General features: G+C 43.3%; 1 protein-coding gene across 4 annotated transcripts in view; it reads left to right on the top strand.

The window, feature by feature from the left end:
* GRAP2 (GRB2 related adaptor protein 2) overlaps positions 1-20,849 on the top strand; it is a 110,174-nt gene extending 89,325 nt beyond the window's left edge. For all 4 annotated transcript variants that reach the window (XM_061364523.1, XM_061364532.1, XM_061364513.1 and 1 more), the window contains 7 exons: positions 5,102-5,204; positions 8,382-8,473; positions 11,112-11,231; positions 12,892-13,060; positions 14,711-14,842; positions 16,988-17,104; positions 19,640-20,849. In XM_061364523.1, coding sequence (XP_061220507.1) covers positions 5,127-5,204; positions 8,382-8,473; positions 11,112-11,231; positions 12,892-13,060; positions 14,711-14,842; positions 16,988-17,104; positions 19,640-19,819 — 888 coding nt within the window. In that variant the 5' untranslated portion in view covers positions 5,102-5,126 and the 3' untranslated portion in view covers positions 19,820-20,849. The remainder of the gene's footprint in view (positions 1-5,101; positions 5,205-8,381; positions 8,474-11,111; positions 11,232-12,891; positions 13,061-14,710; positions 14,843-16,987; positions 17,105-19,639) is intronic.
* The last annotated feature ends 512 nt before the right edge of the window (positions 20,850-21,361 follow it).

Raw genomic sequence — 21,361 nt, 5'->3', positions numbered from 1 at the left:
ATAAAGTTCTGCATGGTCGAGGAAGAGCGTGAGAACCTAGTGCCATCTTGTTTGTTACCTGAAACAACAGGGCAGTGCTTTTGCAGGACAAACCACTGTGCCTTAGCCAAATCTGACCAGCTGGAAACTGAGGGAGGAGGTGGGCAAACAGAAGGATGTGCTTCCCCCCACCCTAGTCCTCCACACCAACCCTTCCAGCACAGAAAAGATTTGTGATTTTACATTCTCACAATACTGTGCAGTATCATGCTACTCTTTTTGGGACTGCTGTTGCACAGGCTTCCCATGGTGCTGCACAGCTCTGTCATGCTTGGAAGAAGACCCAGGTTCTTCAGGGAGATTAAGCACCATCCTAGTCTGGAGCATTTCTTACCAACTGCTGTTGGTTAGAAAGTCCTGAAAGTTTGTTTGTTCTGTGAATCCAATACCTAAGCATTTAATTTTGGCTGCACGCAGAGGGTTAGCCCGAGTGCTATGCAATGCTCTGGGTGGCAGGATGGACAAAACTTAAAAGCGACAGTGCTGAGTGGTTTAGTGACTTGTTGTCCCTTATAAATTTTACCATCTTATCACTGACAGTCAGTGGAGCTGCACCGTTAATTCCGTAATAAGAGGTTTGTGTTTTTGGAACGAAATATTCCCATGCCACTTGTATGTGGCTTAGCTGCTGAAAACAAAGCTTTTATCTGTCACAGCTTTTCTAGATAGCGAGTCCTTTCTCCATTGTTTCTGCTGAATGTCATCTGGAGTTTCTCTACAGATGTTCAGGGTTGAATTCAGTCCCTGGTTACCCATCAGTCCAACAGGTTGTTCTTGCAGAGCCGAACAAAGACACAGTAGCTTGTGCTGTGTATCTTGATGGAAAACCTCACTGGATAGAGCTGCACGCTAGAGATGTGTGTGCTGCAGGCATAAAAACTTTTGTTCACATGGCTCCTTTAAGTAGGCATGTTGTTGCAACTATGCCCTCTTTCTGTGATGATAATTTATGAGATCGAGCAGGGCTGAGCCTGAGCATTCTCTGAGTGGTAAACTCTTCATAGGTGGTGACCTTCCCTGGCACTGTTATTGCTGAATTTTGACCCAAACTGGTGTAGGGTAATGGTGTTAAACTCTTTGAGATGCTGCTGTCAGACTGTACTGCTTGCTGACATGATTTAGGCCTCGTCTCTTTTAATCTGAAGAGAGATTCTGATGTTCTTGCTCAGGGAATGGCATTCTGCCAAACTTATATACCTACTTAGTGCTTTCAAAGCCATTCTGCTTTTCATTTCTCCTTTTATGAATCTTCTTCTGCATCAGTCCCACAGAACTGCAGCAGCCTTATGCCTATTGGATCTGCCTCATTACAATGGGGAACCGCAAAGAAAACTCCCCTCCATGCAGAAAGCCAGCACAAAATGGAGGGTACTGGTCAATTCACACTCAGCTGAAAAATCCTCCGTTGAACATTGCAGAGACTTCATGGTAAACTCTGTACAAAGGTGATTTTCATGCAGAGCATGATGCACAGTCTAAAATTGTCATTGCTTACTCAAAAGCTAAAAGGAGTTGAAACAGGCAGTTAAAAGTGGAATCTGTCTCTGTCTGCAAACTGTAGTGCTGTCCTTTGGGATAAAAGGTGCTTGAGGAAGGTAAGTTATGACAAGAATGAAATATTCCTGTCTGTCTCTGTCATGAGGTGATGCTCGAAGTCACACACATGCAGAGAGAGAAAGAATGGTCCCTGGCAGGGGAGTTTTCATGAGGCCCCAGCACTGACCCATGCAGTGTGAGGATTCTTGAGTTACAGAGAGAGGAAGAAACAGGATCAGAAAAACAGAACTGGTTTGAAGTTCAGGTGATGAAAAGTGGTAGGCTGGAGTTCAAAGACAGGATTATTGGCTAGTGTTGCTTTAGTAGTTGGTGGAGGAAGAGCTTAAGGCCGCATCATTACTGCATTGCTGATTTATCAACACAGCCAATGCTGTGTACGGTATTTGAGTCACTTCTAAATCCAGCCGCTAGCAATGAAAAGCACATTTAATCCATGTGTTAGATTGTTTGAAGAGGTATCTGTCTCCTGGTCTCTCCCCAGTGTTGGGATTGCTGAAATTGAAAAGGAAGTAAGAAAGGAGATTTTAACTGTTTCACAAACCCCTCTCCTTTTGAGGGAGACATCAAAACACATCTCCAGTAGCATCATTAATGTTTGGGATATTGAAAAATGAAAGGCTTTCCCCCCTCTTGCACCCTACAGAGAGAACTCACACTGTCGCTTCTGTGAATAAGGGGCAAAAATCAAAGACAGGATTTGTATTTAAACAGTTTATTGTTTTTAAGTGTGATGGGTTTTTTTCTTCTCAAACTGGGATTAATGCTCTGCACTTAGGAGTTCCAGGATTCATCTGCACTGTTGCCTCTGATCTCTCTGCAGCAGCCCACAGGTACAAGATAAAACACTGAAAAACATCCCTCATGAAAGTAATTCTCCTTTAATCTTTTTCTTAGTTCTCTTCCATGAAAGAGTATAATTGTTTAACAGTGTTCTCTCAATGGTTAATTCCTTTTCGATTTAATACCCCTGTGCTCCATTATCATGCAAGGGGCTCACACTGGCTGTGGGAGGTTATAGGCTGAAGCTTCAAAAATGTCAGTGCAAGAATAGAGGACAGTTCTCAGATCAGGCCTGAGTTGCACCTGCAGAGTTACAGCAATGCCTGGAATAAGACTGGGGCAATCAGAGGACAAAACTATGCTATATTTGCAGTCTGAAAAGGTATCCAAAGTAAGAATTAAAGAGCATCAGTTGGTCAACAGAGAGGAAAGGGGGTGAAAATGTTTAGAATAGCTGGAAAGCTGAACACTGAGAATAAAGTACATTGGTAAAACATAAGGTGTTACAATTCAGTATTGATGAATATTGACAAAAACCTAAGGCTGTGTACTGGAGTAGCAGCTGTATAGCAGATCAATACTAAGCTATGTACTCCAACATACATGGGAGGCCCCAGCACTGAAACACCACCAGTTGCTGTAGGACAGGTTCATGCTGGACGAGCAGGTCTGTCTATGGACTGCTGAAATATTTGCCTTGGTGCCGCATAGCTCACATCTGGCACATGAATACAAATTCACCTCTAAGCAGCAAAAAAGAGGGTGCCAACAATCCAATAGGAAGCATGTGGAGATCTTTTTACAGTTAAAAATGAGATGTAACAAAGCTTAGAACTAATCTCCAGTGATATGGCCCCTCTTATGGATCACTTTATCTGGGCATTTTTAGTCAAATGTAAAGGGACTCTGCAAGCAGAAAACAGACAACTTAGCCAATAAATAACTGCTTTATACAGTTAGCACACTCAGATGCTGGCTAGGATTTAATGAAATATTAGGCATTTTAGTATGCTTCTCACTTCTGTAAAGGTACCCAAAAAGTCTTTGCTGGTGAGGCAGGCATCAGTCTATAGGGAAGAGTCAGCCTCCGTGATTGCCATCTACCACCGGCTGGGTCAGGACTGATGCACTGACAGCTCAGTGATCCAAATGACTTGTGATTGGTCCTCAGCTAGACTGACAGCCCCTACTAAACCTCCTATGGTTTTGTTTTTCATGTCTGTTTCCATGTTGGTGTTTTCCACTTGAATCCCTAGACTACTGCTGGTGCCATCTCAACAGCCCTACCTCTGTCTATAATTTTTGCCCCGAAGACTTTCTCCCCGTTCATTCCCAGCGGTTTGAGTCAAGTTGCACTGTATCAGAGCTTGGCCATGGATCTCTGGTACACATGTAATTAAATCCTTGGGCTGTATGTCAAAGGAGGAAGTTTATAGCAGGTATCACAGAGGAGTGTTACAGTCACCTGTTGATTTTAAAGTGGCAAAAGTTTGGAGCTTGCTCAGTATAAGCACTTTATATTTCAGGGATCTTGTCTCAGTTCTAACAGGAGACAAGAAATAGCTCCCTAACTAGAGCTGTTCGTACAGTTTCTTTCTAGGGCTTTCTGATTAAGAATACTTTGGATGAGGCAAGTTGGCACGTCTCAAGCTGTAAAGTCTGGGTGTCTTTGTGAGGGGTGTTAGGTAATGGAATCTTTGACTTCAGGATAATTTTTCCCAGATGAACCTAGTTTAGTAACCAAAAAACTTACTCTTACAGTAGAGCCGTCTAACAGTCTTCATAAGCCAGGCTGCAAGAGCATCTACCAGCAGTGCACTTGCTTAGTGATGCACTACTTAGCTATTTCTTGTCTTGCCACTGGCGGCTTCACCACTGGGCTGCAGGATGCATGATCCAGCCATAGGAAATCAGTAGCTCTTGATTATAGAAGTGGTCCTGCTGGGGTACATCTGAGTTACATAAGCAGGAAGTGGTGAAGAAGCAAAGCTTATGTTGCTGCTTCCCCTGCCACACCTGCTCTGCTGATGAAAAGCGGGCTTCGGTTTGCAAGCTGTTTGGTACATTTCAGGTTCCTGGGTTCCAACACTGAGGCAGGGTAAGTGCATGCCTTAAATTTGTCAGTGCTAGAGTTTCACTCTCTGCCTGCTCCAAAATAAGGGAATTCGGCCTTTCTGCAAATAGTTTTTCCAAGCTGAAATTTGTGGTCGTCCATGCTGAGCCATCACAGATGAAAGACTCTTTCAACCCGAGTATTGCAGCCCCTGCTGAAGAAAAAAAGTTGTTGTTTCTTTTTTTTTTCATTCTGTCCCCAATTTGTCTTACTCTTGAGATAAATAGTAAGTCACTACAGAAAGAATTGCATGACAGTCACCTGCATTACTCGGAACTGTGATAAGAGTAGTGGTTGGTCTATGCGAAAGTTTTTCCCTGCTACCAGCGTATTTGGGTGATGTGCCCAAACTTCCATGAGATTGCTACAGAGAAAGAGATCTGTTAGAATAAGCATGCACAATAAGTTGTTTAACTACCGACTTCAACTAATTATAGCCTCTTAGTTGCGCCATCTCTTTTAGTTGCTAATATCTTTCTATGTCTAGTAACTAATGTCTACCAAAGACTGGTGCATGCTCATCCATGTACAAATCACAGCATTGCCTATGAGCTCTCTAGAGGCTAGACTCAGCAGTCCCAGCTGATGCTGACGAGCATATACTTCTTCCAGCTTTGCTCTGCCACCAAGACATAGTATGGAAGCCATCGCCAAGTTTGATTTCAGTGCTTCTGGAGAGGATGAGTTGAGCTTCCAGGCTGGAGATATGCTGAAGGTAAGTGGAGCCCCAGGTATAGCTGAGCATACTGACAGACCTTTCAATGCTTCATTTCCCTTGACAAAGCAGATTAGGACATCAATAAACTGGGATAAAAATGCAGGATACTTGTCTCCCATGGGGCTTGCTATAGGTCAACCAACAGTTCCCAGGTCATTTGAGTCTGTGTCCACGTCATTTGATTTTAAGTCCATAAACTATGGATCTAGCTGCCTTGCAGTCCTCCAGTACTCAACAGGGAAGGCTAAGTACCTTTGCTGGGGCAGAGATGCAGTTCTTCAGTAGACAGATTTTGAGGGTCCTGTCTGTTTCCATTGACTGTATAGGTAGCCTGGGGTGACTGTGTTTAGGATGACTATGTCTAAAGGCAGGCAGGATGAGTGTGGTCCAGAGAGATTGCTGTCTTCCTTACTTTCAGGTCTTAAACTGTTTAAAAGATAATTATCATGCACTATAGAACTTATATCTAACTTTTCCCTGTAAGTAATTACTATTAGTTGCCAGAGGGGTTTTAGACAATAGCAAATGGAAGTCCATGAAAGAGTCTGTTACACAATTAATGGAAGAGTTTTAAGAGGTTCTGGGCTAATAATGTTATATACACCCTTGCAGGAATTCAGCAGTGGGGGAATGCTGAAGTAGAATTGATCATATACAATACAGAGCATGTGAGAGTCTCTTTAAAATTGATTTACATGTGTTATGGTAGAACAGTTCTTGTTAACCCTAACAAAGTCCCACAGATTAAGCCACACACACCTCCACCCTCATTATTTATCCACTTCTTGGTCCCAGTATAGCTGTCCTGTTTTGATTGAAAATGCCTGAGTATAACCATTGAATACTATTGAATATAACCACTAACTCTAACCATTTTATGATTCTATTCTGTAACTCCTTTCTAAGGCCTTAACACCTCCACTGTCTGAAGGGATTATGTACAGCAATAGGATCTAAACCCTTGTTTAGCCAGGGAGCATACGGGGACCCTCCCTGTATCATCCCAGCTATTCCAGCTAATAACCAGATACTGGGGCTCAGCCTTGTCTTTTCCATCACCACCATTTTTTATTTTACTGGCCTTCTAATACTTGAAGCTTAGACAAAGCTGATGGCACCCAAAACTCATTAAGAAAAAAAAGTAGCAGCTTTTTTCCAAAGGGTTATGAGAAGGTTCTGGAGAAGTCTCTGACTTTTCATTCTGGCTGAACACTCTCATTCCTAATTGCTCCTTAGGTCAAAAGTAGTCTCCACGTCTGTACTGTCCTGTGATCTTTACCTGGTATCTTCTTCCTCAGGAGACTTTCATCAAGTCCCTGGCTGGGGTGATAGTGTTGGCCATATCACTTTTCCTTCTGTTCCTCAGTTTCCCTTCCTGTAAAATTATAAGCTAGAGCTTCCTTTCAAAGTATGTTGGAAGCTGCTGATGAAAAGTGCCAAGTAACAGGACAAATTGGTATTCTTATTAGTTGTCACAGAGACTTCACTAGCAGAAAAGTCAGACTGTCTCTTGCTTTAACATCCTTTAGGTAAACAAAATAACACCATTGCCACCCAAACCATAGTAGCAGTAAATTAGCCTAACATCTCTCTTCTAGCATATACAAACATACATTCATACCCTGCCACGAGCCCCCTCCTGCTGCCTGCACAACCTGCCAGCTGTCTTTTCTGATTCATAAAGAAGATAAGATAAACAGTATTGATGTAGAGATTAGAAAACAGGAAACATGAGGCCCTCAACCAGCAGTGACAGGAGGAAATCCATCATCTCAGCCCCCCCACATCCTTCTCTGAGAGGATGACACACTGAGAGAAACCTACCAGCCCTGCACCGAGAGCAGCAGGTGGGTCTTTCTGGAAACCTTGCTGCCAACATAGCAGAGCCTGAGCATGATCAGGGTGCAGCTATCATCTTTGGTTGGCCACAGCAGCAAAAAAGAGCCTTAATCTGGCACCCAGGGATGGGGAAGGCAATGACTATACAGGCAGGAAACTCCACAGCTTTCTATTCCCCAACCTTTCAGTATCCAAATGCATAAAAAAGACCTATGTGGCAAGCAAGGCAATGGAGAATCATTCCCAGAGACAGTAACATCCTGTTTCCAACACTAAGCAGTTAGAATGTGGTTGGGCTCCCAAAGATTTGAGATTGGCTTACAAAACAAGTATTGTTAACAATAGATTTTAAATTAAGTCTTTTCCACTTGCTTTCTCCTTTTAAAACTGTCATAGCTCATGCTTTCAGGCTCCTCTCCAAAACCAGAGAGAACAGAAACATGTTCTATTTCATAAAGCAGAATTATGTCCCAGGAGTTGGAATGTCAGACAAAACGCCAAAACCCAACACATTTGCGAATCACAATGTAAAATCACAATGTGGTTGTATTCCTGTCCTCTCTCCTCTAGCTTAGGGGTATATCGGGGCCATCAGTCAGTAAACAGTGAACTTGGGCAGTCCCTGGTCAGCAGTGCAGTCCCTAAGGACCATTAGAGTCAACATTAATATAAGCACACTTGAAGCTGCTCCAGTGTGCACTGAGGACTGGCTTCCTGCAATCCTACAATCTCTTAAGTGTAATAGTGGCTATAAAATATCTTTTGCCTCCTTCTTTTATCTACCTTGGCAAAGCTGAGGGCAGCTGAAGACTTAACCCACTGAATAATCTCTTGCAAAATGGCATGTGAGAGCACACAGTAACGTCTGTGCAGTCATAACACACACACGCAGAGATACAGCTGTATATCACTCTATACCCATATGTGTCAGAGGAGTTTTCACAAATTTTTTTCCTCCCTTGTGAAACTGAGATGCTCCAGTACCAACAATTAAAACCAGCATACAGAACTCCTTAAACCCCTATTAAATCCTTCAGAGATGAATTTCTCCATTTCACAGACATCAGAGACATGCAGATGGTATCCCCAGCCACCTGGACGGGCCTTCAGATGAAGGGATAAACTTAACAATCTGTCTAATTCTACTTGGCTTTCTCTATTGCTTTGTTCACTCTGAAGTGGTCATCAGCTACTAACCTCTCTGCACAGTGGGTGGGAGGTAGAGGATATGTAGAGTTCTCTTCTATTCTTGGAAGAAATTTTAGGTTTCTTCCAGAATCTTGATTACTTTTACGTTTTTCAGAGATGTTTATTCCATCCATTTCTCCATTGCAGGTTTTGAGCTCCCAGGAAGACTGGTACAAGGCTGAGCTCAGAAGTCAAGAGGGCTATGTTCCTAAGAACTTCATTGATTTTCACGTTCCTCTGTAAGTGTCACAGACCAGTGCACCACCACTTCACATTTCCACAGCATGCAGTCAAGAGCATGTGTGCATGCATGCACAGAGGAAGACATGACAAAGGAACCCCTGGTTATGACATAACACAATTTAAGGCTGGCAAGGATTGCCATAATGCTATATCCAGTTCTGCCAGCACACCTTATTTCTACCCTGAAACATCTTCTGTTCTTTCAGAGCTGAATGGCTCTTGGTGCTCTCCATCATTCCCAAGTGGCCCCTTTGCTGCTGTTGCTCAGAGGGATGTCACTAGGATGTGGCAGGACCTGCATTTAGATCTCCTCAAAGAGGAGAACAGTCACTGTGTGAAGTCTCGGCAACAGAGACAGAGGCTGAACACAAAAGGAAGAGCAAGAGACCTCTCTGAAATTAATTATAAAATGTAATTCCCTCCCTTCCCCCCCGGCTCCTGAGGACATTAACTCCATTTTCCGCATCCTGCCATCCGCATTCCCACCCCACGGAAAGTGTGTGTGTTTCTCCTGATACACTAGAGGTCAGTACAATGCTACATGAAATGTGACAGCTGGTGTTACCTCATGGATTGACAGAGATGATAGACCAGACATGCCGCCCTGCTCCCACGCACATGCAGACACACACACAGACACACGAGCACCCTTCACTACGTGTCGTGACTGCACACCCAGACATAGTGCTGCCAGGGGACAGGCATACCTTCACTTCTTTCTTCCCACTGAGTAGATAGTACTGTACTTCCAGAAAGGACTGATAGGTGTTTAAATGCATGTAAAATGTGCTGTCCAGCCCTGTGCCAGAAATATGATAATGCATGTCATTTTTACAACCTTTTCCTTTCAGTTGGCAGAAATGCTCCCTGAACCCACTCTTATTGTCCTCCCTTGAAAAAGTGCTGCAGCATTTCAGGAGCAAAAAGGCAGAGCATGCACCAAGCGCAGTACTGAGAGTGGTAACACACAGGTGCCCTGAGCAGCTGAACTGGGAGTTACAGGGATTTTGAGGGTCCAAGTAAGTGTCCCCTTTGGAGGTGGCACTTGCTGTCCTTTTTGGGCATAAACCAGACTGCTTGGCTGAACTGAAGGATATTATTAGTCTGCTGTGCAAATATGGGCTTGTACTTTAGACCCTCAGGCAGATGAGATCACCCAAGTCAGTTGTTCTTGTTCTTTCTTTCACAGGGCTGTAGCATCATGCAGGAGCAATAGCAGCTTCTTTTTTCACACACATTTTTCTTATGATGCTTTTTATGTGGAAGAGCTGTGAAGAAATACTTCCACTTTGACACTTCTGTAAGAATAGCAAGTCTGCCCTTTGAAGCAGTTCAGGCCAGATGCTAGACAGAACCAGATATAGGGAAGAGAGCTGTCTTCTGTTTTTCATGGGCCATTTTTTCTCATCTTTCTCTTGTCAAGTTATTATTGAGACCAATCATCCATTCTGATTAAAGTCTGATTTTCCTTTGCTAATGATGGATGCTGGGGAGGGACTCTTCGTCAGGGACTGTAGTGATATGACAAGGGGTGATGGGTTTAAACTGAAACAGGGGAAGTTCAGGTTTGATATAAGGAAACAGTTCTTTACTGTTAGGGTGGGGAGGCACTGGAACAGATTGCCCAAAGAAGTGCCAAATGCTCCATTCCTAGCAGTGTTCAAGGCAGGATGGACAGAGTCTTGGGTGACATGGTCTAAAGTGAGGTGTCTCTGCCCATGACAGGGGGGTTGGAACTGAATGATCTTAATTCCAACCCGAATCATTCTGTGTTTCTATGATACATAAGTAAACTGTGGTGGTAGTAAAGAGAAGTATAATGAAACTCAAAAGTGGAAATGACACAAGATTATGAAACTATCAGTCCTTAATTTGAATGCAATACAGGCAATGAAGCATTACATAAGAGCAGAAGACTGCAGATTGTAAATTTTATTAGCTGCGGAACAGACATATATAAGTGTACATAATTTATTTTTTTTCCTACTGAAAAACTCCTATTGATGCTGTATTATTTTACTATTTATGGTGACTTTCTTAGTATTACTCTAGTGCCTTATACTATTGTTTGTCTAAATTTACATAAGTATGCTTATGTATTCTGTGTTTCTGGGATTTTGTGATATTATAACTCTTGCAGAAATCAATTTATTAGTACTAAAATTTTCATGGCTTGCTTCTGGTAAAAATTTATTTGTGTCCCTTGCAATATATCCATCACAGTCCAGTAATTTTAATCAGTTTACCTAAAGCAATTTGATATATGTCTGAGAATTATGTGTGTATGTATACGTACACATTTGTAATTTAAGATGGCTTTGACTAACACCTTGCAGTACTGTGCCTCTAATTACAGTTTCAGCTGAGGGTTGCCTTTTAGCAGGCCAAAGCTTACATTGTTCTCTTTGCATCTATGTGTTTTTACTGCTCAAAGAAAATAGTCTGCACCCATCAAAACCCTGTACCTTAGCATGTACAGGGCCACTGGGAGTAGTCATGTGGACTCCTCTGATCCTTTTGTTTTGTCTTTTCTCCACCCTGCTTATTCACGTTCTCCTTATCCTCAGCTTCTTTTGTTCCTCACCTTAAGTCACGTCTCTTATTCATGTCTCCATGATTTTTCCCACTTGGCAGCTGGTTTGATGAGAGGATATCCCGCCACGAAGCAGAGAACATCCTCATGAGCAAAGGAGTTGGCTCCTTCATCGTCCGAGCCAGTCAGAATTCTCACGGTGACTTCTCCATCTCTGTCAGGTATCTGCTGCTCACAGCATTTTCCTACTTCTTTTCCAATTTAATGGTGTCCCTAGTCTCCTCTTGACAGGACTCCTAATGTGGCGTAGCCTCTCAGGGAGTCTGCACGCTGCCAGTCACTGGCAGTGCTGCTATATTGTGAATGAGAACAAATTAGGCATCTGATTCCCAAATGTTTCTTCCTCTTTTCAAGTGACACAGTGAATACCCCATTCCAAAGACGCATCCACTGATGACTAGCTTCTCTGAAAGTGCTGCAGCAAAGCAGAGTGGTACATAGGATGTATCCCACAGTGCAAAACATGTGCCTTCCATTTGTTTTAATTCCCTGACAGCTCTGGTTACTGAACCCAAGAATTCCACTAGTACCATTAAGAGATTACTATTAAATCGTTAACTTATTTCCTACAGGTCACTAAACGGCCACTGGACAGGAATGGCTTTTAGTTGCTTGCAGCCCAGCTGCATTGCTTGTTGTAACCTCACCCTTCTCAGACTATTTGCTTCAAAGCCAAGCTCTTAAATAATAGCCAGTTTCCTAATTTTCCACCTAACAGTTGATAAGCAGTTTTAAATTAGTGATTAGCAATGTTTTTTTTCCAAGCAGTGTGCACTTTCTGATTCAGGGAGCTCAAAAAGTATCTGTGACAAATGCAGGAAAACATTCTGGTTACTTCTACATCAGTAACCATCAATAAGCAAAGTACAGTCAGGGTCTTTTTCTGGCCCTGATACCAAGCAGTGTTGCAGATCTCTGATGTGTATAGCTAAACCCTCTCCACCCCACAGAACAGAACAGCTGTATTCAAGCAACTCACTGCGAACAGTCCCTGGTCCACTTTGTCACCACAGCCATGGCCCAGCACTATCTATGTGAAGGCTTTTGGTTTAGACCAAAACCATGCTAGCACTTTAACAGTTTGTGTGACTGTGGCACTCCAGGATAGCATTCAGTCCCTGACTGGTCGTCCCCATTCAGTTTATTTGTGCAGATGTAGCCATCTGAGATGCATGTTTTGAGTTCCTGGTATTAAATTACCAGGATGTGCAGGTAATAATTCCTTGGGTTTTGGGGGTTGTTTGTGGGGTTTTTTTGTTGGTTGTGTTGTTTGTTTGTTTGTTTGTTTGTTTTGGGGGGTAGGAAGAATGACCAGTAGTAATGATATTACACTAGATATTATACAATTATAAAACTCAGTGTATGGATTCATGTGACTGTGTCTGCATGTAATGGTGATGCCTGTGGTGTGAAGTCAGTGCAGACTTAATAGGATGTTAACAGGAACCTGCAGAGACTAGGGGGTAGACTACAACTGCACTTTTGTCTCCCATACAGAGTATGAAATAAAGCTATTAGCTATTTGTGGCCCTGAAAGCTCCTCTGGCCTTCAAAGGAGAGGCTTTAAAACCTTATACTTTGTTCTGATAGTGTTTTGTGACTGGGCAGCCCTGCCGCACTCAGTGTTTGTAACTTCATGAGTCTTTTGAAATACAGAGCCACAGCTAGGTCCAATACACAAAAGGATTACCATTACTTTACTTTCCAGAAGTCTAGATTTGGTCAAGCAAGAAGTTTTGGTACCATTCTAGAAAAGACTTCTTCAAAAACAATGTAAGTGCAATCTGGTTGATGATCTCTTACTTTTTCAATTGGATCCAGGCATGAAGATGATGTGCAACACTTCAAAGTGATGAGGGATTCAAAGGGTAACTATTACTTGTGGACAGAGAAATTCCACTCACTAAACAAGCTGGTGGACTACTACAGGACAACTTCCATCTCCAGGCAGAAGCAGATCTTCCTGAGGGACAACAGCCGAGAAGAGAAGGTAAACACAAACTATCCTTAGTAGTTTCTCAGTAAGAAACCTTTCTTTGGAAGGAACTCAGCCCATGACAGTGTCTCAGTGTCAGGGGAGAGAGTCTGTCCTTGGAAACTCAATCACATCCCTACAGCTCTAAAACATAGTTTTTTAGTTGATTCAGTAGTAGGTACAGTTATATAATTGAGCAGAATTTTCCGATTCTGTTTTGGATAGCAACAGGCAGTGCTGCAAATCTGCACAGAGATGCTTTGCTAAAGCTGTGCTAAGGCCCCCAGAGCTGAAATTCTAAGATACCATATACATCCATGGGAAACAGGACTTACCTTATTGAAATGACTAAATTTCATAGGGGCAACTACACGGCTGACTGGTAGGTTGTGTCTGAGAAAAATTTGAGTCTGGTTTCTTAGTGTCCCTTAATGCACCCAGAATACAGCTGATTTTACAGTTGAAAGTTTGTCTACTCAGAAGAACCATCCATTTTCTGTTACTGAGTGAACACAGTAAAGACTGTGGAAGAACCGAGGGCTGAACCTGGAGCAGTGGCTGGTAGGAACTGAAAATACTGTTGAGAAGAAGATAGCAGATACGGGAACAAGCTGTGCTTGTTCAGGAGCAATGTAGTATTTGTTTGAAAAAGCAGGGAAATCCCAGTCCGATGAATGCCTGGTTTTGTGCCAGGGGAACAAGCAAATGACATAGTAGAGACTGCTGTGTGTTGCACACACTGTACTGGGAGTAAGCATGTCTGGTCACTGCAGTAAGCAAAGTCCTGCTTTACTGGGAAACGGATTCTGGTATTAAATTACCAGGATGTGCAGGTAGAGGCAAGGCAGAAAGTACATGACTTGCTGACTATAGCATTAAACTTTTATGGGCTGCATGTGGGTCATTCTTGCTGACTCTGAAAGAGTGATAATATATTTTTCAGTCTGAAGAAGGGGCTTGTGGTGGTGTTTCCTTCTAGTCCACTTATGCAGAGCTTTAAAAATGCATTAGTAAGGTATAAAATAGAGGCTATGGAACCTACGAGAGAGACAATCACAGCGAAGGATTGTCTGGGGAAGGAGAAAGGAAGAGTGTATGCATGTATATCAGTAAAACAACCTGTTTGGGCTGACTGTGAGCAGGAAGAGAAAGAGAACAGCATTTGCTCTGAGATACAGACAGGCAAATGAAAGAAGAGGAGTCAAGTTTGCTTTGGCAAACACTCTGTACATTTGTTATGGTGATGGGCTCAGCAGGGTATGTTTAGCACTTGTCACAGTGGGGTTTCTGTTCACAATTCAAATTTCGAGATGCTACAGCCATATGACAAAATGATAGCAATATACAGATTTCAGTGCAGAGACAAATTAAGTCTAAGGGCAATATTTTCAAAAAGAGCTTGGGTCCTCTGACAGTCCTTACAACAGTTGCCACATTTTCAGTCTAGGACCTCCCATTACTACCTTGTCTTCAGATAGAGAATGGCTATGACAAAGATAAAATACAGGATTCCTGAATTGTCCTTCTGTTCAGAGGGGCAGGATATTTCCTTTGAAAGAGCCTCCAAGGTGGAGGGTAGTGTTCATGATCAGTGTACTATGATTCAGTCAAGGATGTGGTTGGAAGCAAAACCTGACCTCACTTCTATGATCTTTATTCCATCAGGAGAGGCATGGTAGTAGCCTGGAACGAATGAGCCGGGAAGGATTCCACCTGGGTGGAGCAGCTGGAGAAGATCATTCTTCTACATCCAAGAGATACGTAGAGCATCCTATCCCCACACTGCAGCAGCAACAGGTACTACCAAGAATGAGGAACTGGAACGTCAAGCCCTGGCACACGAGACATTGCCCTTAATTGCTTGGTAGCAAGTGAATAGTCACTTTGTCAGAAATCTTCCAACTGAATCTGCTTTAGGAAGCAGAGTCAGTTAGGTCTTCATACAGGAATAGCAGCAAAGATGGTGTTGGCTGGGGAGCTCCTTTGGTGTGTAACAAATAAGTGGGCTTTCATTTAGTCCTGTCATTTGTGACTGATTGACAAACCAGTAAAAAATAGAAGTCAGTATACAGTGGCCCTTTCACTGGGAATACTCCCAAGGAGGTTTTGGGCTCCCTCCCCAAAAAAGTGGAAAACAAGGACTGGTGTCATGTTTTTGCTTTGCTTAGGAAAGGACATAAAGTATCATCCAGCGAGAGTGCAGAAAAACACTTCCAAATCTTGCAAGCACACACATATATATTTTCAGGAACTTGTCTCTAGTTTATCAAGTAAATGAAACCTGCTTGTTGTATTCTGACTTATGCTACTGACATACAGCTCCACAAAATGCACCACAGGGATGAAAAATAACTATGGTAACCCTAGGAGTTTGGTTTCCTTCAAAACATTCCTCCTCTCTATTCTATGCCCTTTCTGCATACTTTCATCATGTTGCATCCTTGATGTATGAAGTTTATTTATTCCTTATCCTTGCATAGGAATGGAAAGGATAACTGCAGTAGCTGGTGCTCTCTTCAAAGTTCTTCCTGATTAATTTTAGGGGAAATAGTTTTCGTAGGGTTGGCTCATGTCTCTGGCCAGAGACAGTTAGCATCATCCAAGGAGAGGTCTTGTCCTACGGAAGAAATCCCAAACCATCTCCTGTAAAGCGTGAGAGCTCCTACATAGCAAGGCCAGGGACAATTGTGAAATGGCTGTTCTCTCATCAGACAAGCCGTGCTGCCTGTCAGGGGACTGCTGGTGGAGTAATACAGCTTCTGACAAAGCTGAGGGCCTGCGCTGTTTGGAGCACATTCTATGCATGAGTTACATTTGATACAGAGCAGAAACACTATAGGAGTGAAGTGTCTGTGTAGTAAGTCTTGCAGCTGTAAAGCCAGATGGAGTTCACTCAGTTTCTGGCAGGGACAGATGAGGTGCAAATTGTGCTCCAGTCTCAGGCAGCCTCAGCAACCTTTTAGGCTGACAAAGGCACAAGTGATACCAAGGGAGGTTTTGGAAGAGTAGGTGCAAGAAAGGAAGCAACAAGATGAAGAGGACAAAAGATGTTTACAAGAAACAGCAAGTGCAAGCTGTTGTTGTTCCTCCCCTCTGTTGACACAGCTCATGAGGCCCTGTGTCACTGAAGCACTGCTGCAACCTGAGCTATCATGATAACAGATTCTCTCACACCATTATCATATAAAAAAGCTTGGTGCATTCACTAAGGGCATGGAGGCATGAAGACAATCAGCACCTCTCAGTTGTGCACACAAAAGAAAACTTACTCCCTAGATGTTGTCTGCTTCCTCTCTCCATCTTTATGGGCTGATCTGTGTTGATATGACTTAAGATGTGTGATCATAAGGCTTCCTTTTTTTTTTTTTTCAACCTGATTTTGTTTCTTTCTTTTTTGGTTAATTGGGCTACTGGATTCTCAGGCTTGCTCCCTGCACTTTACAGCATGGAGCAGTCCAAGAAAAGTAAAGTAATGAGTCCTCAGATAGAGAGTTAACTGCATCATCATTGCTGCCATTCCATCAATATATGGGAAGAGGAAGAGGAAGGAGTGGGCAGGACTGGGGCATAATTACTCCAGATTGGCAAAAATCCCCTTTGCAAGCACGGTTTTTCACCTGCGAGTTACAACAGCCTTAGGTTTTCCCCAAAAGTGCCAGAGGCCAAAAAAGCCCCTCTCTGACCACTTTTCCCAGCAGCAGCAGAACACAGCTGAGGACACTCAACTTTCAATTTATAAGAAGGAAAATACAAAATAGAACAGCCTAAGGTGACCTCTTCAGTGAGAAGCATCGCTTGCTGGACTGCAGCACAAGGAAGCAGATATCTGAGATGATTTACTTGAGGGTTGGACCCTGACTCCCTGGCCACCAGTGACTCTGGAAGCTCCTCATTTATAATCTCAGCACATGTATTACTTTTATCTTGCTGTTTTCTTTCTAGGATAGATATGGCGGGAGTCTGGACAGAAGAGATGGGCTGCATGGGCTAAGGGACCACAGCCAAGGAAATGCGGCAGCTATGCAATGGAGACACACGGACACCTACCAGCAGACACCGGTAGGTGATGCACCTGGAAGGCCCCATTTACCCAATTCAGTGGGCCCCTTAGCAATGGCCAACTCTTTTGGACAATGTCACCTGCACAAAGGTTGCATCAGGAATAGTGTATTAAGCTTGTTGGGATGTATCTTAGAACATGTTTCTGAGTCTCAAGACTATTCCATCCACTTGAATCTGCTTCTGGGGCACTCTGAGGGTAGGATTATGGTGTTCTGTGAGCATAGTTCTAGAACTGCTCTCAAGGCCAGTCTTATTTTAAGTCCAATAGAGAGTTGCTTCATGATACTGTGCCATGCTACAGCGCTCCTTCTGTCTTGCAATACACTTGCAGCTACACTGTCTCTTCCACTACTTTTGCTTCAGTCCTGAGAAGATCTGTCATCACTCACTAATCACCAGCTGGCACAATCTTTTGGACCTACTATGCCATCAAAGTGGGACTCACCTACCTGGCACCCTTATCTGTCGAGCCTCTTAGCAGAGTGTGTAGTTTATCCAGATACGTCTGCAGACATCTCAGACTGCTCCCCTACCTGGATCCACACCTGGCAGCTGTCATTAAGTAAGCACCTGCTATGCAAATTCGTAAAGCATGGTGTCTTTCTCTGCCACAGCCCATGATTTCACTGCCATCAGCTCCTAAGAGTGTGACCTAAGGCATGCTCCTCTTCCTTGAAGAAATGTACAGCTCAGAACAACCAGAGAATCTAGATCCAAGGAGAGAAAGAAAGGACAGCAGACCTTTCTCAAGTGTGAGTGAAAAAGGACAGATTGGATCAGGAAATTTGGAACAAACTGAGAAACAGGAACACGTTTTCTTTTGGCAAAACCCCCAAATCTTTATTATAATCCATCTAAAAATATAATGGCTTTAATCCCTCAGAGGCTGTGGAAATGAATAACAACATGCCTTTGCCTGCCATACTCCATCAGTGATCTAGAAGCTATAAATCCAATTATAGGAAGGTCTTTATGTCCAGCCAAATAACTAGGAGCCATGTCCAAGCAGAGCCCTGAATGGAAGATATAGCAAAAGTTAATCTGTCTTCTAGCAGATCTCGTCATCTTGTGCCCAAAAAATATATCTCCCAAACTGTCCATGCCCAATGGTGCGGGTGCCAGCAGTTTCCCAGAAAAGAAGCCGCTATGTCCTTTAAAACCTGATTTCCAGTCAAAATTGGAGACTGACTGCAAAGTCTCTTACAATGAAGTTCTTACAAGAAAAGAACCTGACCACAGTGCTCATTAAAGTGCAAACCTGTAATAAACTGATAATCATAGAATCATAGAATAGTTAGGGTTGGAAAGGACCTTAAGATCATCAAGTTCCAACCCCCCTGCCATGGGCAGGGACACCTTGCCCTAAACCATATTACCCAAGGCCTCGTCCAACCTAGCCTTGAACACTGCCAGGGATGGAGCATTCACAACCTCCCTGGACAACCTATTCCAGTGCCTCACCACCCTAAACAGGAAAGAATTTCCTCCTTATATCCAATCTAAACTTCCCCTGTTTAAGTTTTAACCCATTACCCCTTGTCCTACCACTATAGTCCCTAATGAAGAGTCCACCGCCACCATCCCTATAGGCCCCCTTCAGATACTGGAAGGCTGCTATGAGGTCTCCACGCAGCCTTCTCTTCTCCAGGCTGAACAGTCCCAACTTTCTCAGCCGATCTTCATATGGGAGGTGCTCCAGTCCCCTGATCATTCTCGTAGCCCTCCTCTGGACTTGTTCCAACAGATCCATGTCCTTTTTATGTTGAGGACACCAGAACTGTACACAATACTCCAAGTGAGGTCTCACAAGAGCAGAATAAAGGGGCAGGATCACCTCCTTCAACCTGCTGGTCACGCTCCTTTTGATGCAGCCCAGGATACACCCAAACAGTTCCTAAATTCTGTTGATCTCAGGGGCCTGACCTTGGGCAGAGCCCAAGACCCTTGGGCAGGTTTAAGACCCGCCCGTATGCCCCAGAAGTGCCTGAAAGAGCAAGTACCATTCTTTACAATGTTCACTAGACTCACCTGTGTGCTGGTTCTGTTGATGTATCCCTCATACTCCTCTGCTTGCTGAGGACACATTTCTATATCTGTACCAGCACCAACTCACCATGTAGAGCCATTCACTGATAGTGTACAGCCCAGCAGGAATCAGGCAGGAGCAGCTCTCTGTACTCCCATACCTGGATTCAAACATGGCTACTACAGCTAATCTTACAGGGCAAAGGAGCCATGCGAACACTATTTTCTAAGGACCTGTTCTCAGTCTGACTTTTCACCTTACGGTGCAAATACCCATGAATTTAGTGAGGCTGCTGAGGAGCCAAGCACCATCCCTTGGGTGTGCCAGTAAACTGATTCCTTCTTCCTGGCATCTTGGCCACTTCATGATTTAATTGCCAGATGGTCTTAATTTCAGTGTAGTTTGTCCTCTCTTAGTGAGCGTATGTACTGGGGCATAAAAGGGGTGACAGGAGGATGATCTTTAAGAGTTCTGGCTCATTTTTTCCTGTCTGTTTCTATCTCCAGAGAACGCTATGGGTCCGTGCCTTGTATGACTTTGATGCTATGGAGCATGATGAGCTGGGCTTCCGCACTGGAGACATCTTAGAGGTCCTGGACAGCTCCAACCCATCATGGTGGAAAGGACGTCTGCGTGGGGAACTGGGTCTCTTTCCTGCCAACTATGTCACACCTGTACTCCTTTGAGGGCACAGAATGCCCCAGAGGGCCATGCTGGAGCTGCTTTTCTGACATGACATGGACAGAGAGGGTATGCATGCTCCCTTGCCCTCAGGACAAATGGTTTTGGTTTTGTCTTAATTTATTGGAAATTGATCCTTGGAAATGTTGGTATGAAAGGGAACTCTCTAAAGAGGATAGAATTTTTTTTTTCCTCTTTTTTTAACATTCATGAAGGGGAGGGAGCAAAAATCCTGGACTGTTCATTGAGACCTTTTTGGATCCTCCCTGTCCTTCCACTTCTTTAGTTAAGCGTTGTTAACTTCCTGCAGTTAGGTTTGTTCTGTGGAAACGCACCTCAGACAAGTCAGGCTTAAGTATTCAGGTATCTCTACCTGTTCTTTTGAAATCTGATAGCACTCAGAGTCTCTTAAGGTTCTATTTTGCCTTTCTTTCAGAGGCAGGAGGAATGCTCAAGTGAATGAAACTATCATTGGTAATCACATTAATCCTTCAGGTAGAGAAGGAAAATGAGCAGGGGCCTAGGCTGAGGTGCAGGGCAGCCTTGACTTTTCTAAACAGTTTCTGACTTACCCCTGCAGTACTTTCTGTGGGTGTGGACTGTATGGATATACTAGATGAAGGGAAAGGATCCTGTAAGCTTTTGTACACACCAGTGGTGAAGGTATGGGAGAGTGAAGCTACTTTCTTTTCTTCTGATAGTCCTGCTCTACTTTCTGCACCCCATAACAACAATTTATCCCATTTTCAAGCTGCTCTCTGAGGTACCTAGGCTTATGTTACCCATCCTGGTTAGAGCAGGTCAGGCCCTTCAACTAAATTAATATCCACTGGGTTGAATATCCTTTGCTGATTCCTTTTATAAAACTGAACTGGGGAGGGTTCGGAGAGATTTGGTGGCAGAAGTTCTTTCCCTGAGTATGTGGGGTGTTCACGATCACTGTACACAACTCTGTCTTGCTAGTGAAATGCCTTGTCCAACAGGTTAAGCTGTTGCTTTACAGTATGCAGGGAATAAATTTGTGACCATCAAGCAGTCTGTTCTCTGTTCCAGTTTCTTTTGAATGAAACAAGGGAAATGAATAGGTTTTCAAAACATTGCTGAGTGAATGCCAGACGTGATACAAATATACTGCAAATGCACATTTTAAATGATCCAAACCCTGTGAAGAAGACACTGCTGCATAACCACTGCTCAGGCAAGTTGATATTAAACAAGCTGCCTGAATTTTTCACACGTGGGACCTTGGCAGTCAGCAAGGGAGTGATTATTTATCATTTGTTGGAAAGAAAGAAAAGGCAAGTGAAAAGCTCTACAAAAAAAAAAAATCAGACCCAGCAAGAAAAATGTTCTTACCTTTCATTAGTCCCAGTAGGTGAAAAATAATCCAGGAAATAGGGTCTTGGTAAAGTCCAATTCAATGTAGCTGGCCTAAATAAAGCTGCCAGTTTGACAGAGTATTAGCAGAAAAAAATTCATTGTCAATTTTTTGAGAGGACTTTACTAAAAGCAGATTATTCATGGGTGAAGTAAAATGAGAATAATTA

The sequence above is a fragment of the Neopsephotus bourkii genome, unplaced genomic scaffold (assembly GCF_033783945.1).
Source record: "Neopsephotus bourkii isolate Nb327-2 ecotype Australia unplaced genomic scaffold, CSIRO-AGI_Nbou_v1 NB_107, whole genome shotgun sequence".
In the NCBI taxonomy this organism is placed as follows: Eukaryota; Metazoa; Chordata; class Aves; order Psittaciformes; family Psittacidae; genus Neopsephotus; species Neopsephotus bourkii.
The sequence above is the reverse complement of the archived record's forward strand: the minus strand, read 5'-3'. Positions and strand labels throughout refer to the sequence as shown.